Consider the following 16,883-nt stretch of genomic DNA (forward strand, 5'->3'; position numbering starts at 1 on the left):
TGGGCTCAGTGCTCGGGCTCTGCGCCGAGGCAGCCAACGGGGACAACGCGCCGGGCTGGGCAGAGCGGGGCGAGCGCGCTCACTGGACCTGCCAGAGCCGCCGACCAGACCCAAGGAACACGGAGCGCGGGACAAAGTCCTGGAATAATTTTAACACGGATTCAGCCCCGCGCCGTGAGGGAGCGCCGACACCGCCGGTGAGCCGCGGCCTCCCGCCCGCGCTCCTGCCCAGAGCCTGCGCGGCCCCCGGGAAGCCGCGGGACTGCCGGGACTTGCGGCCGCCGCGGGACTACAGCTCCCAGCGGCCCCCGCGCAGCGACCGGGCCGGCTGGGAGTCACGCTGTGTTTATCGGCGAGGCCCCGCCCCGCCGCGCGAGCGGTGGCGTCACCCTCGCGAGCCTCCCTCGCTCCCCGTGGGCTGGTTAATATTCATGAGCCGCGCGCGCGCGGGGAGCGGCGGACGGCGGCGGGATCGCTCCCTCCTCGCCCGCCTGCCTCCTTCCCTAATGGCGCTGGCGACAGCCGGGCAGCGGGAGTGAGCTAGGCACCGGCGGAATGCTTCCCGCGGCTGCTACGTAATCGCCCCCCACGCCCGGGACGCTGCGCCGCGCTCCGCTTGGCCCCCCCGCGCCGCGCCGAGCGGCGCTCCCAGCAGGGCGGCGGCGGCGGCGGCGGCATCCCCGGCCCCGCGGCGATGGAGCCCGCGCAGCAGCGAGCGGCAGAAGCCCCGGCGGCGGGAAGCGGGCGGGGAGAGCCGGAGAGCGGCTCCCCGGGCAGGAGGAGTCAGGCGGAGAGCGGCGCGGAGCCGTCGGGCGGCGGCGGGCAGCTGGACGGCAAAGCAGCCGGCGGCCCGCGGCGGAGGCGAGGGGGAGCCGGCGGCTTCGCTCCTCCCGCGGCACTGGCGGCCAGCGGGACTCCGGCGGCCCCCGGCGGGGCCGGCAGCGCTAACTCCCTGCTCCTGCGGCGGGGGAGGTTGAAGAGGAACCTCTCTGCCGCCTCCCCCTCTGCCGGAGGCGCCCCGGCCCCCTCGCTGGGCACCCGCAGCTTGGACAGGAAGGCGCTGCTGCTGCTGAAGCCGCCCCGGCAGCTGCAGCCCCTGCAGCCCCCGGAGCGGGACTGGGTGCGGCGGGACCTGCAGCGGGGCTGCGTCCACGTCTACGAGCGGCACATGAACTGCTACCTGCGCCCGGTGCTCTGCACCCTGGAGACCACGGCGGCCGAGGTGGCCGCCCGGCTGCAGCAGCTCGGCCACCGGGGCGGCAGCAGCGTGGTGCGAGTGCTGGGCAAGGCGGGCGCGCCGCCGCCGCAACCCCCGCCCGAGCCGCCGGCGGGCCCCGCCGAGGCGCCGCCTGAGCCCGCGGCCGAGGGTCTGCGGCCGCAGCCGGACGAGAAGCCCAGGAGCCGGCGGGGGATGCGGAGCGGGCTGTCCGGAGGAGGCTGCGGGGAAGCGGCGCGGCCCGACCGCCTGCCGCTGTGCAGCGGCGCCGAGGAGAGCGACTTGGCCGGCGGCCGGCCGAGCCCAGCGCCCTCCGACTTGAGCCCCGGGGCACCGCCGGCCGAACTGTACCTTGCCGGGCCGCCGCTTTCTTGCCCCTCCCTGCTGGGGGAGCTGGGGCCGGCCGGCTCCGACACCGAGAGCTTCAGCCCCAGCGCCGAGAGCGTCTCCGACCGGCTGGACCCCTACAGCAGCGGCGGCGGCGGTGGCTCGTCCTCTTCGGACGAGCTGGAGGTAGAGCCGGCGCCCCCCGACGGGGTGGAAGAAGCAGGTGCGGGGCCGGGCCGGGGCCCCCCCTGCCCGGGGGAGCTGCCCCCAGGGCGGGCAGTGGGGGTGCCGGCGGGCGCGGCCGGCGGGCGGGAGCAGCCAGCGGGGCCGCCCGCCCTGTATGTACAGCTGCACGGGGAGACCAGCCGGCGGCTGGAGGCCCACGAGAAGCCGCTGCAGATCCAGAACGACTACCTCTCCCAGCTGGGCTTCCGGGACCTGTGGCGGGTGCAGGAGGAGGGGATGGACTCGGAGACCGGCTGCCTCATCCGCTTCTACGCCGGTGAGCGGGGCTGGGGGGCGACCGTGGGGGAAGGGGGGGGGCCGCGCCCACTGCCCCGGCTGATGGCGCGGCGGGCGCCGGGGTGAGCGGAGGGCGTGCGGGCGGCTGGGCGCTGCTCCTCCGCCGGGCCGTCCCCTTTCACGGGGAAGGCGGCCCGCGGGTGTCTCCGCGCCGCGCCTGGGAGGGGCCGTGCCGGGAGGTCCCCGGCGGCGGCGGGAAGCGCTCCCCGAGCCCGCTGCCGGGAGAAGACGCGGTGTCAGCGGCACTCAAGCTGCTCCAGCGCTGTGCCCGGGGCTGCCTCCCCTTCTTTCAGCGCCTCGGTAATGGAGGGCGCGCTTGTGTTGTTTTCCCGTTCCCAGCAGCGGCACTGAGCGTTCGAGGTTAAATCAGCCTTAATCTACTACTGCTTTCCCTAGTGACGAGGAATTGCATCGGTGCCGCTGCCGGGCACGGGAGGTCGAAGGTTCGTTCCACATGTTTGCGGGATGCCGGCAGCTGGCTCACGGTTTAGTAGTGGAGCTGTGTGCTCGCTCCGGGGAACACCGAGCACGCCCCATGGCGGAGCCGAGGGCACGACCGGCTCGCTCCCAAAGGGGCAATGCCCGCAGTTCTTGCTCCTGAAATAGGTTACCACAGTACGGTGGCTGCCTGAGCTGAGAGCGGTGCATGCCTGCAAACAAGATCCTGCGATTGGCTTTCTACGTTGTTGGCATCAGTTTTTCCCGTTAGAGTGGTGGGAGTTCACGGAGAGACAGGGCAGCAAGCGAGAGAAGTGGGGAAGCACAGGTCATGGTCTTTGGAAGCAGGGTGGCCAAAACCTTTATAATGGAAAGGGAGAAGCTTTGTAATGCAGCTTTGCTGTTACAGCATACAGTACAGAATTTGGAGAGTGTTGGGTGGAAAAGTTAGCTCCCACGTTGTAATTATGCAACCTTCTGCAGTTTTAGGGAGGTTTAAAAATACCTTGTGTGTCAGTTGAGTTGGTTTGTGTAAAAGACTTACTGTGATCTCGGAACTTCTTGGGTTTTAACTATCCTGTACATCTCTTCAAAACGAAGACATTGTTTAATGTCCAAGTATGCATTCAGACACCTTGTCAGTTTTCCCATGAAGCAGGTAAATGTGATATCCCAAGATGAGGTCATGCTAGCAAAGTAGCACATGCCATCCATCCCCTTGCTGGGTTGGCTGAGCAGAATGGTCCTTCAATGAACCGTGAGAATTCAGTGCTTTAACTTTGAAAAATACAGAGCTTCTTTTCTCGAGTGAATTCCACTGAATGTCAAACGGAGTCGGTAATGGTGGGGTGGGGTGGGAAGGAGCGCAGTATGCTGGATAAGTGCCCTTTTTTATTCAGAAGAGAATGTGGGAGTGGTGGAAAGTGGTCAATTCAGCTTTTCTTCAGATTTTTCTGATTGTACAATGACCGTGGCATAACGAGTGCAAAAGTAGCATTTGTTAAAGGAATTGACAGAAATAGGTTAGATGCATTGGGGTTAGAAAGCAGCTTAAAATACTTTTTTTTCAGATCATGATTGTGGTCTTTTGTGTTTCTTTGCCTGCTCTTGAGGATGGAAGTCAGCAGGTGATACTGGGAGGGATGTTACTTCCTTTATTTCCAGTCCCACCCCACCATTAAATGGGGATGCACACACGTGTTTTAAATTGGGACAGCTGTGTGCCTCCTTTTCTAACAGGATGTGTTCTAAAGAAAACACAATCAGGAAACACAGCGAAGTCTTACACACAGTTAAGCCTGTTTGCATGTAGTTTTAATGCATTAAATGATTAATTATACATGCTAAATGTGGATGTTCCAGCTTTGTTTTATTTCAGTGTCTCAACTTGACTGCTAATGTAGCTCGTACATTTTAGACTTCCTTGTACAAAACTACTGGATAGAAGGATATTTCTGTGAGCATACATAGGATTAAATTAATGCAAATTTCTTACGCAAGTTCATATGCTAACAAGTATGCCTCTGTACTTCAAAAGTGCAGCGTTTTTTGAAATCCTTATCTCTTTGAGAAGATCTGTGATCAACATCTAAAACACCTGTGATCAGGTGCTTGTAACAGAAAGGTTGCAGCATTTAAGGTACCAGGCCAGCCAAAAAACAGCTAAGAAAATATTACTGACACATAATTATACTGATTTTATGTAACTGTCTTGGCAAGTTATCTCTGCTTCCTTATTTTATACAGACAAGATGAAAGGGAGGGAAGGAGAGACACTTAAAAAGAATACACACCAAATTACACTGGAAAAGGGAGCGATTTTTTTGGCCCCAAAGTTAAGTGTTTTGCTTAGGAGAAATACCTTTTTAATAAATGATCCTCCAGGATCATACCCTAAGGAAAGCTTTAAAACAGTGATTTCCTGTTTGCCTAGGACTTCGTTGATTTAAGTGGCTTGGCTTGTCCCAATGGATAGAGAAGCACTAGCATCTCTATCCCTGTAATTTCCTGCAAGCTATCTCAGTAGGATTTGGTGATACTTGTCCTTTACTGATGTGAAATGATATAAACCTTGGTTGGATTTATTGCATTGCTTCTAAAAGGAATTCTTTCACCTAATCCCCCTGGAGTAGGGAGAGAAGAAGAGAGCAAAGTGATGACTTTGTTGTTTTTTTTTTTTTAATTTCTGAGGCAAGACAGTTTTAAGACTGGAAGATGATTGTACTGAAACTTACCATTACAAATTCCATATAAGACAATACAGTAAATAGTTGTAGTGATTGCTGTAGGCTGGTAATTTCTCCTGTTGTGGAATCTGGAAAACACAGATTAAAAAATTATTGCTAGGAGAACTGCAGAGAATTAGATTTTTCTGCTATGACAAAACAGTTTTCTTAATAAATAGCAGTCCACAAATATTCTGTAAATGAAATATCTGGTCTTTTAAAAACCCTCAAAACCAAAATGGGACACTAAGAACGTAAAAGTGCTTCCTGTACATTGCCTTGGTTTATTTCAGAATGTGGTTAATGCGTGTTTATTCTGGTGTCTCCTCTCATTTTCTTCCTTAAGAGTGTGAATGTGGTTGATTTCATCAGTGTCTTGACTCCTAAGCATTAAATGGATAACACCACTGCTAAAACAAAATCCCTTACAGCTTTAAGGGGCTGATCCTACTTGTAACATCAATTTCAGCAAAACTGGGTATTAGTGATTGGTCAGGCATGTCAGTTTTTCTCTCTGTTGAAATCTACCTTAACAAAAGATAATGTCTTCAAAGTTTGAAATACTTAATCTCTATTTAAAAGGACATGGTTAAATAGCTTTCTGCTGAGATACTGTGTGACTGAGTTCTGGAACTGTGTAAGAATCCATAGTGCAATTACAGTCACGATATTGTCTCTGGGAGACCGATTAGGTCAGACTTCCTAAACTATTCCTAAAACCTCAAGAGTGGCTGTGATCCAGAAGGCTTCTTACAAACAAGTTCTGATATTCTGTATTGCTTTGTAAAAATAATTGTTGTCACAGTGTCCTTGCACGTGGAAGGAAAAACAGAGTAATACAACAGTCTCATTAAAAGCTGCAAAACTGCTTATTTGTTTTAGATCAAAATTAAGCATGGAATTATATGCAGTGCTGTGTTCTGGAGCTTCTGCATGGCAAGAAGCATGAGTAATGTGAGCCTGGTCTTGGAGACTGGTTCAGTACAATGGGTGTTTGAGGCTTTTTTGTTTTAGTGCTGAAAGGTAATGTTTCTGATTCTGGCACTTGGCCACCATTAAATTCTCTGCCCCCTGATGTGAGATAGGGCTTCTGCACCTGCCGGTGTCATCAAATATATCAATTTTTCAGTAGGTGACTGCCTATAGGCAGAATACTAAGAAATGCCAGCTGTAATTAAGGGTGTTAATTTTGCCTCTGGCTGTCAGATGTTATTTGGGAAGAGATCCTTTCGGCTCACGTGGCCTTTTAGAAAGCTGTGAAGAAAAATGAATCTAGCTTGGTCTTGAGGTATAAGCGATGCTGTTCTGTCCAGTAAAGAAAAACGGGGAAGATCTTGTGTCAGGATCGGTTGCAGTGCTCTGAGCAATTGCGTTTGCTTGCCTTCTTTAAAAAATGTACACCTTGTAGTTGGGGTCATACTGAGACTTCCAGCTAGATGGATGGAAACACAGTTTTAGATGCTTAGTTTAGAAGGTGCCAGACACCTGGCAGTGCAGAGCTTTGTGGAATTGTGTTGAATTGCTGGTGCTGTTTATGCTACTTGGTGAATAACTCAGTTCAGCTATTTAATACGTTGATAAACTCGATTTAAGGTGACTAAGTGCCATTATGGGGGGGAAGCATGCCAGAGACACTCTTTTTATTATTGAGTGTGGGAGAGCAGCTGTGCCCTAAAGAGCTGCTTTTGGAACGCTTGACATAGTTCTGACATCTCATATCTTTAACATGAAAGGAATTAATTCACATTAATGTGAATGGATGTCTTTTTGCAGGTGTGATTGGACAGGAGAGGTCTCCATGAACTTGTCTGAAACTGAAAGGCAAAACAACCTCTGCCTAGGGTTGCTGTAATCCTAATTTTTTTTTTCTTCCTAACGTGACTCGGATGAACATTCTTTACCTTGTAATCATTTATGTGTTGGCATGTCCTGCAGAGAGAAGTAATACCTAAAATTTTCCTCTTTGGGAAACTCACTTTTCAGCTACATAGCAGTTTAAATCTGGGCTTGGTCCATGTCGGTCCCAAGATAATGGCATTTCTAGTCCTGTTCTGCAGTGAGAGTTTAAAATGGTTGCATTGCCTTTGGCTGGCTCCACCTGTGCATAGCCGTTTGCTTATCTTCTGTTGGAATGGGGTCTCTCTGAGGGAGGCAGCTTTCAGGGGGTTCTGGACTCTTACAAAGGAGGAGCCATGCAGATAATGCTGGAATGCTGGTGCAGCCACAGCTGAGCTTTGGTATGTGACAGCTGTTAAGTACAATGGTCTTTGCAACTTTTAAATTCTGTTGTACTCCTGGCTGGCATCCATAACTTAAGTACGTGTTAAGTACCGACACGGGAGATTTTAGTGTGATGTACATAGCAGTTACTATATATACTGAATATGTAGTACCTAATTTGGTACATCCAGGAGCTGAATTTCTTCACTGCTGCAGCACAGAACATGGCACTCTTTCTCCTTTCTTTTCTCTTAATGTATTTTGATACTGTCATTGTTGCAATTTTTACCAATTATTCCCCCCCCCCCTTTTTTAATGGTATAAACATCCTCTTGATGATGGAATTGCTGATATACATAAGAGCCCTTCTCTAATTAAAGCATCCATCTGTTCTATTAGTACACTGACAGATTGCTATGCATCTAAAGCACTACATGGTTCTTGGGAAGGTACTGCTTAATAGTACAAAAAAAACCTATTAATTCGATCCAGTGTTAGCAACTGGTGTGTGCTTCTTAACTACCAAAACCTACTTTGATAGTTAAAAAAATCTTTATAAAACAATATAAAGAGATATTTATTTGTTATTTAAGTGGTCCTGTAGAAGACAGGCATGTATAAGATAACCTGCCTGAGCAGGTCAATTTGAAAAATATATGCATACAGAATTCCATAGAACTTTAGAGATGGAAATCCTGAAGACTGCTGCTTCTTATACTCAGCTTTCTAATTTGGAGGGAGCTTGTGCCTCACATACTTACAGCTTCATTTCCCTCTGTGTTTAAGGGGTGATCATTTTGAATAACTATTTAAGCTATTAGTTTGTTAATTTAGGGGGAGGAAAAGAAAAAGAAACCAAAGACTGACCATCTGTGCAAAGCAAGGATAGTTTGACTTAGTCTGCGGTGTTTCATTATTTCACTCCTTGTGGAATGGGGCGCACTGGCATTTTAGTTCAGATCAAAGTCCTCATGTACTTGTTTTCAGCCTTCCTTGAGTCAGTTTTATTGCTGTATTTTAGAGCTTTTCCTCAAATGAGGATTTGCTCTCTGAGAAGCCGTTTGTCTGGAGTAGCTCTGTAATAACTGTATTTTTAACCCAGAGAACTGAATTAGTTGTAGCTGTAGTTACCTTTGAGGATATGTTGGTAAAATATTTTGTGTGTGTATTCAAATGGAATGGATTTTGATGCTTCAAGTCAGTTGCAGTTTGTGTGTGGAAAACCCAAGTAAAAACGGTAGGGTGTGGTGTACCAAAACATCTTCAGGTTTGTAAACTTCACTGTCTTGGCCATACGTTTCCAACTTAGTTTTTACTTCTCCGAGATGTTTAAGAGAAATGCAACCGACCTTCATAAACACCTAAAATGTTTTAAACTCACTGAGAAATAAATGTGTCTTAACTTTTTCTACATTTGTCTTTAAGACAGGAATTCTGAAACACTAAGACATTCACCGGATATTTAAAAAACATCGCAGGAGGACAATGGACCTCATTTAAAAAACCCCAAACAATGATATCTTTCTTATGAAAATCATCAGAGAGTTGGGAAACCTGTTAAAATTACAACTGTATGGTAGTGTTGGAATTGTGTATAGATTTGAGGTATTTAAGATCTATAAAGTTTGGCAGAAAATTTTTGTGCTTCATTCCAAAGTGCCAACTTTTATTCTTTCCGTAACTTTTATTCTTTTGTCCTTAAATAGCTTTTCTGAACAGTTGAATTAGCTGTAGCGTTGCCTTTTTTGTGAGAATAATCTACATTTTTCACTAGAAAATAACCTGTATTCATTGTAGATTCGTTATTTTTTTCAATTAGTCTGGCATTTATCCACCATGGTATCCTAACATAGATACCACCTTCTAAAAATAACTCATGGCAGATTTGAATTGAACATTTTCCCACTGATTGCTGTTACATACTGACATCACCTTAGGTATCTGAGGATTTAAAACTTAAGTATAGTTATTTATGATATATTTTATTTAACTCTTTGTCTACTTTTTATCATATGTGTGCTGTATGGTAAACGTGAATGCAAAGAAACAGCATTACTTGCTGTTTGGAATGCAGCATCTGTTGTACCATCCTGGAGGGATGTATGTGCGTTTTGCTCGAGTTCCATTCAGGATTTCAGGTTGGCAAAATGAATGGTAGAACTGGTTTTCTGTGGTGTTTGTGCTGTCACAGCCACTGTGGTGTTTGGTTTTTTTTTAAAAGAAGGCACTGTCAGTAATCACCCTTTGGGGTCTTGTCTGTTACCCACCATGGATGTGGTCACCAGGTCCCTCTGTACTCCCTGCCACTGTCACATAAAATCATTTAGTTACCTAAGTGGATAGTCCAAGTTCTTTGTGGCAGTTGTCCCAACCAGGATTCCTTTTGCTTCCCTGGTTAGCTAGTCCTGACCTCGGGGTCTGATGGCTGGGGCTTTCTGCTCCCATGGATGGGGTAATATGTGAAAGAATGGGAATGGTACATAATCTCTTGGGGGTTTTGTACCCCCCTTCCTGCTCCATCTCCCCATTATTTAGGGGGCAAAAATTGTTCTTTGGAGGACATTGCATTTAAAAATGACAGCTGTAAAATCAGGAAGAAAGACCTCCTGGAGTGAAGTCATTTAATTTCACAACGTAGCATACTCTTCTTTGAAGCTTTTTCTGTCGATAGGGAAGTAAAATTTCTTCCAGCTGGCTTTGACTTATTTGGAGGGATGCTGAAAATACTCATTGCTCAACTAACTGTGTGTTCCTCGATTTGACAGCTAAGAATAACTATTTACATATTGATGCAAAATACTGAGTTTCAGGGAATTTTTGTCTCCATTTTTATCTAGTTTAGTTTTTGGTAGAAGGAAAATGAAAATTGTGCAAGTGGGCAAGATTTTTAGAGTTTAAGTCGAGATGTTTTTGTGGGCCAGAGGTAAATTTGTTCCTCTGCAGGGTGTTAATTGTTCTTGGTCTTGTGCAGTGGCAATGGGAATCTTCAGCTTGACTAGGCTCTGGATTGTAGTCATAATTCTCAAAAGCTCATAATAGCTACTTTAACCGGTTCTTCTCATCTTCAAGCACTCCAAATGCTGTGCCAACTTATTTAAATAAAGACAAAACAGTGGGTCTTGGTCCAGGGGGTAATGAGGAGCTGGAATGCCTTTGAAGTTCAGGACCCTGGGCTGTAGGTGTAATTTACATAAACCTCATTATGTAATCTGAATGCAATTTCTCTTCCTGTTTGTTTGATTTATGAAGCTTTGTGTCCGAAGAGAAAGAGATAGTAAGACCTGTAATTAAGATAAGTGGCAAGCCACTCCTTTTCTGAATGTGTGCTCTGGGGAGAAGAAAATGTAGATGCAGCATTAAGGGTAGAACAGAGCCTGTGATTCAGGCACCTTCAGTTGATGAGAATAATTCTGACTCTTTTCCTTTGAAAAAGCTGCATGCTTCTTCAAACAATAACTATGCCTAGTTCAAACTGTTATTGGCTCTAATATAAACGGTACAGAAAGTTTGGAAGTCCTTACCAGCAGCAATTTTGCTTTTATATACACCATGGAGGAGCTCTATCTAAGCAGCTCTCCTGAGTTTTAGAGCTGCCTTGAAAGTTTTAAGTATCTAAGTGGACAGTGAGTTTTCTGATCAGAATTGTGCACAGTGACATTTTGTTGCTCTCATTGAAGCACTTGCTTTGTCTTGCTGCCAGATCCTCTCTAACCTTCTTATTACAGCAGATAGTAAGTAGGAGCGCTGCATTCGTGCTTGGAGTCCTACAAGCAGCAAAGCTAACTATGTGTGCAATCTGCTTACTTATTAGATGATTGATCAGCTGAACCAGTGACTCCTTATCGTGAGTTTTTTATGATTATTGACTCAAATTCGTACAATGGTGGAGGTTGTAAAAGACCTCCAAGGTCATTGAATCCTACCTTTGACTGAGCACCTCCATGCCAACTAAACACTAAGTGCCATGTCCTGTTGTTTATTGGATGCTTCCAGGGATGGTGACTTCACCACCTTCCTGGACGGGCTATTCCAATGCCTGACCATCCTTTCAGTGAAGAAATTCTTCCTGATTCCAACTTGAGTCTCACCTGGTGCAGCTTGAGGCCATTTCCTGTTGTCCTGTCACTTGTTGCCTGGGAAAAGAGACCACCATCCACCTGGTTACACCCTCCTTTCAGGCAGTTTTAGAGGGTGATAAGGTCCTCAGTGAACTTTCTTTTCTTCCAGGCTGAACACCCCCAGCTCCCTCAGGTGCTTCTCATCAGACTTGTGCTGCAGACCTTTCACCAGCTCTGTTGTCCTTCTCTGGACGTGCTCCAGCGCCTCAATGTCCTTGTGGCTATGAGGGGCCCAGAACTGGACACAGCATTCAAGGTGCAGCTTCAGCAGTGCTGGATACAGGGGACAATCCCGACCCTGCTGCTGCTGGCCCCACAAGTGCTGATACAGCCCAGAATGCCCTTGGCCTTTCTGGCCACCTGGGCATATGCTGGCTCATGTTCAGCTGCTGTCAACCAGCACCTGCAGGTCCTTTTCCACCTGGCAGCTTTCCAGCCTGTACCCAGAGCCTGTAGCTCTGCATGGCGTTGTTGTGACTGAAGTGCAGGACTAGTAAGTGATGGAGGAAGGTATTTTTCCTTGTTGTGTCTTACTTTGTGGCTCAGACAGACCTCTAGGGGACATCAGTGAGCAATCATTTTACTTATGAAACTTTTTAGGTTGTCTCAGGCATAATTACTGTGTGTCAGTGCTGACTTTCTGCATCTGTCTGTTTGCTTTCATTCTATGAAGCTTGTCTGATGAAATAAAGATGTTAATGACAAAGTGTTAAGAATGAAGTGGTGGAACATCTGGAAGATGGCTAGCATGTCTAATGAATTGAAGTTAACAGTCTAGGAGCTCTTGGTTTCTTCTGGTACCGGTATTTCGTGGTCACTAACACTAAAGCATGATCGTTTGCAGGTTGCAAACATGATGTGTCTCAAAGAGTAGTTAATCATACATGTGTGGGAGATGCAATTTAACATTTCAGAAATACAAACAGAAGTTTGTTGAAAGCTTTGCAGTATGTATGTAATTACACAAAATTGTTCCTGAGTTGAGGACTTCTAATGTACTGTCTTGGTAGATGCATGGTTGTCTGGATTAAAAATGGATTATTTAGAAGTAGACCTGAGTTTATGTCCTTTCAGAGCAAGCAGTTAACAATTTTTGTCTTGGGTGTCCTAGCTAATAAAAGAAAATACTGACTAAAAAAATTTGAAATGTCCAAGCTCTGGGAAGTTGGTAGAATGTGTCTTATCTTTTTTTAATTTTTAAAATTTTTTTCTTCCTTTTTGTTTGTTTGTTCTGTTTTTGTTTTATGGGTGAGGTGGGTGGGTTTGTTTGATGGCATGAAAAACATGCCTCTTCTCTGTATAAATTAAAGTACCTATAGTCTGTACATTCCCTGTGAATAAACAAAAGGTTAATGTGGTACATTTCGGACTATCAAATACAGAAAGTGTTTCCATTTCATGACTTCAAGAACAATGGTATCATCTGTATAAGCATATTCATCCCTACTAAGATTAGACTGTAACACTGAGAACTGCTTGGTATGTGTGTCTTTAATCTCCTTAATCAAATGACAATGTTAATTCCTGCTAATACAAGAGGAGTGCATTAAATTATTTTACTTATTTTGCTTTATGGGTTACATATTCAATATGTCTCTTTTAAGAAAAATGCTTCAGAATACTTCTTTTCTGAATCTTTGTGATATGTGATCCTAGTTTATTTTGAAACTTGCAGCTTCTTGTAATTGAAATCTAAAATGAAATAATATTGATCAGTATCACTAGATACTGTAGTACAGAGATTAAGACAGCTTGTAGCCTGCAGTGGACTAGGCCGTACTCTTCTGTGAGTGTCTGAGTAGATGTTTCTCTGCTGGAACCCGAGGTATATTTGATGTTTAATTTGCAGCATGGGGTGGGATGTGATCCTTTGTGCAGTGCTCCACTGGAATGTGAGCAGTTTCAGCACCTCTTGCTGCTTCAGTTCTGTGTTAATAGGAGATAGATTTTGAGTTCCTGGCAAATAACTGATACTACTTTCTTACACTGTGGAAATGGGAAATGCAGATTTGTCACCTTAGTTGTGAACAGTGCTGTCTTGAGAGTGTCAGCAGATTGCGAAGCAGAGATCAACTGTAGATCCTTTCAGCCCAGAACAGGCAGCTAGATGCTTCTCCCCCCTTTGCCTTAATTTTTTTCCATCTTTTTTCCTACTTGTCTTTTTTTGTAGTGCTTTTATTTTTCTTCTTTTTCTGTTTTTCCTTTTTGTCTTTTTTTCCTTCCTGCCTTCTTTTCCTCCTTCCTTTTCCCCCCTGCCCCCGCTTTCCTTTTCCTTTTTCTACTGGAGGTTTTTGGACATTCTTGGCTGCATTTACCAACTCAGCCTTTTTGTACATTTTGAGTCTTCTTATTGAAGATTTTGAAGGGTTTCTTTTCAATATGCATGTATCAGCAGGCCTCTTTGTGTGTTCCTCATTCTCCCGTGCCTGTATCTGTAAGGCTGTGTATCAAACAGTTCCACTGCATTACTTGTGGAGAAGAGCATTTGTTCTAGCATGGCTAACACAGGGCTGCAAAAATAAGTATGTAAAATTCTCTCCAGAGAGTGACAGCACATGGCTGTAACAAATTGCTGTCCATATATGTCAACAGTGTAGAATCAGGCAATAGTGTAGTCAAAAGAGATAAAAAGAGCAGAGCCTTAAAGCAGTTTAAGGTGTACTGTACCTTTATATTACAGGAATAAGCATTTGAAAAGATTTTAGGGTTTTTTTTTGTTTTAATAAAATCTCCTGTGTCACGTGTCGTGTTCTTCATCCAGCAGAGCATCTCTAGCAAATGTAGAGTTTTAAAAGGGAAGGCTTGTGGCCTGGGTTGTCTGTTATAAGAATTTGTAAACTGATTATGACATAAAGGAAAAAAAGGCTGATTTTGCATAGTAAGAACTCTGGCTGATGGTAGAAGAGTTCATGCTGTTGTAGCCTTTGAACCTAGAATTGGATGTACTAATTCTTTAGCATTAGACTGACTTGTAAACAGTGGTATTACATGCAGCACATCCTTAAAGCTTCTGCTTTTTAGGAATGCATACAGCAGACATGGAGGAGATTCAGCATTTGGCGCTGCTCTCATGTTTGCTATCACCAGCTAAGCTAGGCACAATCAACTAGACAAGTTAAATAAAACATGCAGTTAACGGTCATTGTCCTTTCTGAATTGTGAACAAAAGTGCTGCTAGGGAGTATTGTACAGGGAAAGTCTGGTCTCCTCTTGTAGCCCTGGAAAAGGTAGGGTTCCTGGTAGGCAGGTCCTGGGACCTCAGTGGTCAGACTTCTGTCCAGAAGAGGATTGCATGCCAACTGTATGAATTTCAATGGAGCAAGTGCCAGATTGTACATCTGGAATGTTGGAGCCCTAGATGGGCACACAACCTGGGAAATGAGGGGCTGGAGAGAAGCCTCACAGAAAGAGATCTGGGGATCCTGGTCAATGGCAAGTAGAAATGAGTCTGCAGTGTGCCTTTGCAGCCATAAGGGCTTATCAGCATCCTGAGGTGCATCAGGCACAGCACCAGCAGCCAGCTGAGAGAGGGGATTGTCCTGCTCTGCTCTGCACTGGTGCAGCCTCGCCTTGAACACTGGGTGCAGTTTTGGGCACTGCAGTATAAGAAAGATTTCAAACCATTGAGAAGAGTTCAAAGGAGGGCTGCAGAGATGGTGAAGACCTAGAGTGGAAACTTTTTGAGGAGCAGCTGAGGTCAACTTGGTTTGTTCAGCCTGGAGAAGAGGAGACTGAGGGGGAAACCTCATTGTAGCCTACAGCTTCCTGCTAAGGAGAAGTTGAGGGGCAGGCACTGATCTCCTCTCATCTGTGACCAGTGACAGGAGCCAAGGGAATGGAATGAAGCTGTGTAGGGGAAGTTTAAGCTGGATGTTAGGAACCACCAGAATGTGGTTTGGACATTGGAAAAGGCTTTCCAGGGAAGTGGTCAAGGCACCGGGCCTGCAAGAGTTCAGGAAGTGTTTGGACAGTGTTTTCAGACACATGGCATGATTCTTGTGGCTGTGGTGTGCTGGGTCAGGAGCTAGACTTCAATGACCCTTGTGGGTCCCTTACAACTCAGAATATTCTATGATTCTATATGTCCTTGTTCCTGGTGAAACAAGAACAACTGTAATTTTAGTAGAGGTGAACTGTTCCTGCATCTATGTCTTCTTTATTTTGTGAGATTCTTAACCATGTTGCAGTTGAAGCTGGAGAATTGCCTTTCCAGGTGTGGTATTGTTAGTTCAAGTTTGTTCCATTACTGTGTGTTTAGGTAATCCTTAATCAGAGATGGTATTTAACATGCTCTTCAGTAGGTTCTTGGGCAATTGTACCTTGGCACTATGGATTTCTGATTGCACTGGCCTTTTTCTTCACATTTGCTTCACATTTTTCACATTCAAGTTTTACTTTAGCTCACATCTACTGATTTTCATATACAGCATCTTCTCAGTTGAAAATCCTTTGGACTGGTCTCTGCAGACATGACTTTTGCTTTGCAGCAAAAGACATAGTTGTCTGAAGATGGTTGGAGACTAATGTCTAACTTTTATTCCTAATGTAGATGCTGTCCATACCAAAACAAATGCTGTGGCCTGAAGTCTTTTATACCCACTTTTTACTTTTATAAACCCACCAACCTTTTTGTAGCAGACATGTCTGAATATAATCATGTCTTCATCCATAGCCAGGAAGTACTGCAATATCCTTACTTTCCTAATGAAATATTAGACAAACCTTGTCTTATCATTCATGCATAAACATCCTGTTCTGTCTTTTTGGATTTTCTTGTGCATTAGCTTTTCCACACTGGAGTTACAGTTATCCTTTGGCAGCTGATGCTGAGGAGAATTACGGCCCTGTGGGACTGTGCCGGCAGGTACACCTGGCAGTTTTGCTGTGGATGAGAGTATTTGCTTCCCTTCTTGGTAGTGAAAAGTGTGATGGTAGCTGGTTGCAGGTCTCATTAGCTCATGCCAGCATGGCCACCACCCTGAGCATTTCACTGTGACTGATGAGATGTAGGGCTGTCACCTTTCTGGCAAGGCACAAGGGTGAGGTGCTGCTGTCTCACGTGTGCCAGCCTGGGTCCCCAAATTGCAAGCATGGCTAGCTGAACTGTAAAAATGAATGCACAGTGCTCTGGGTCATTTTGATCTTTCCCTCTGAGTGCTATTCTTGCCCTATCCATTTTCTTGTGTGTATGTGAGGCTGTTGAGGGATTTGATGAGTAACAGAGTCCTCAGTTAGAGGAAGCTGCTCTGACTTGGTTTCCTAATGATCTGTAAGGCAGATTGCTGAGTGCATTTGTCCCTTGGTAGTTATAAAGCGGGGGGAGGTAGCACATGATGGGGAAAAAAAGAGTTTTTGCATCTCTGCTAACTGGTAGTTGTTACTCTTATTAATGTGTGTGCTTTGGTTTTTACTGAAGGCACTTGAAGTGAAAAGAGTGTTTGAATGCTGATGTATGTGTTCATCCAGTTATCAGAGATAAATACGGATGTAGCTTGCTTGCAAGTGTCACGAGTCTCATGGTGAGTGAAGAGCAAAGGTAAAAATGTGGGAGAGAAGCACGGCTTGTCTCAGGCTGGCTGGTGAGGACTCTTGCCTGCAGGTAGAGCAGTGCTGTGCCACCATGGGCAGCTCTGCTGGATCTGGCAGCAGTGTGCTGGTGACATCACCCTGAGGAGAGGGAGAAGGTTAGGCAGAGTCACTGGGGCTGCTTGTTCTGCGCAGGCACTCGGGGAAAGGGTTTCTTTCGTATGCTGTCTAATAGATTCAGCCTTTTATTTTATAATATAATTAAATAACCAAGCCTTTGTGAGGCTCCTG

General features: G+C 46.2%; 1 protein-coding gene across 1 annotated transcript in view; it reads left to right on the forward strand.

The window, feature by feature from the left end:
• Positions 1-579: 579 nt before the first annotated feature.
• Positions 580-16,883, forward strand: part of PHLPP1 (PH domain and leucine rich repeat protein phosphatase 1) — a gene marked incomplete at its 5' end in the record, with an annotated part of 137,010 nt that continues 120,706 nt past the window's right edge. Inside the window, 3 exon segments of the mRNA XM_054285449.1 lie at positions 580-625; positions 628-671; positions 674-2,045. Coding sequence (XP_054141424.1) covers positions 580-625; positions 628-671; positions 674-2,045 — 1,462 coding nt within the window.

This window comes from Melozone crissalis, unplaced genomic scaffold (genome assembly GCF_028551555.1).
Source record: "Melozone crissalis strain CALT ecotype California unplaced genomic scaffold, PUWL_Pcris_2 ptg000042l_1, whole genome shotgun sequence".
NCBI lineage: Eukaryota > Metazoa > Chordata > Aves > Passeriformes > Passerellidae > Melozone > Melozone crissalis.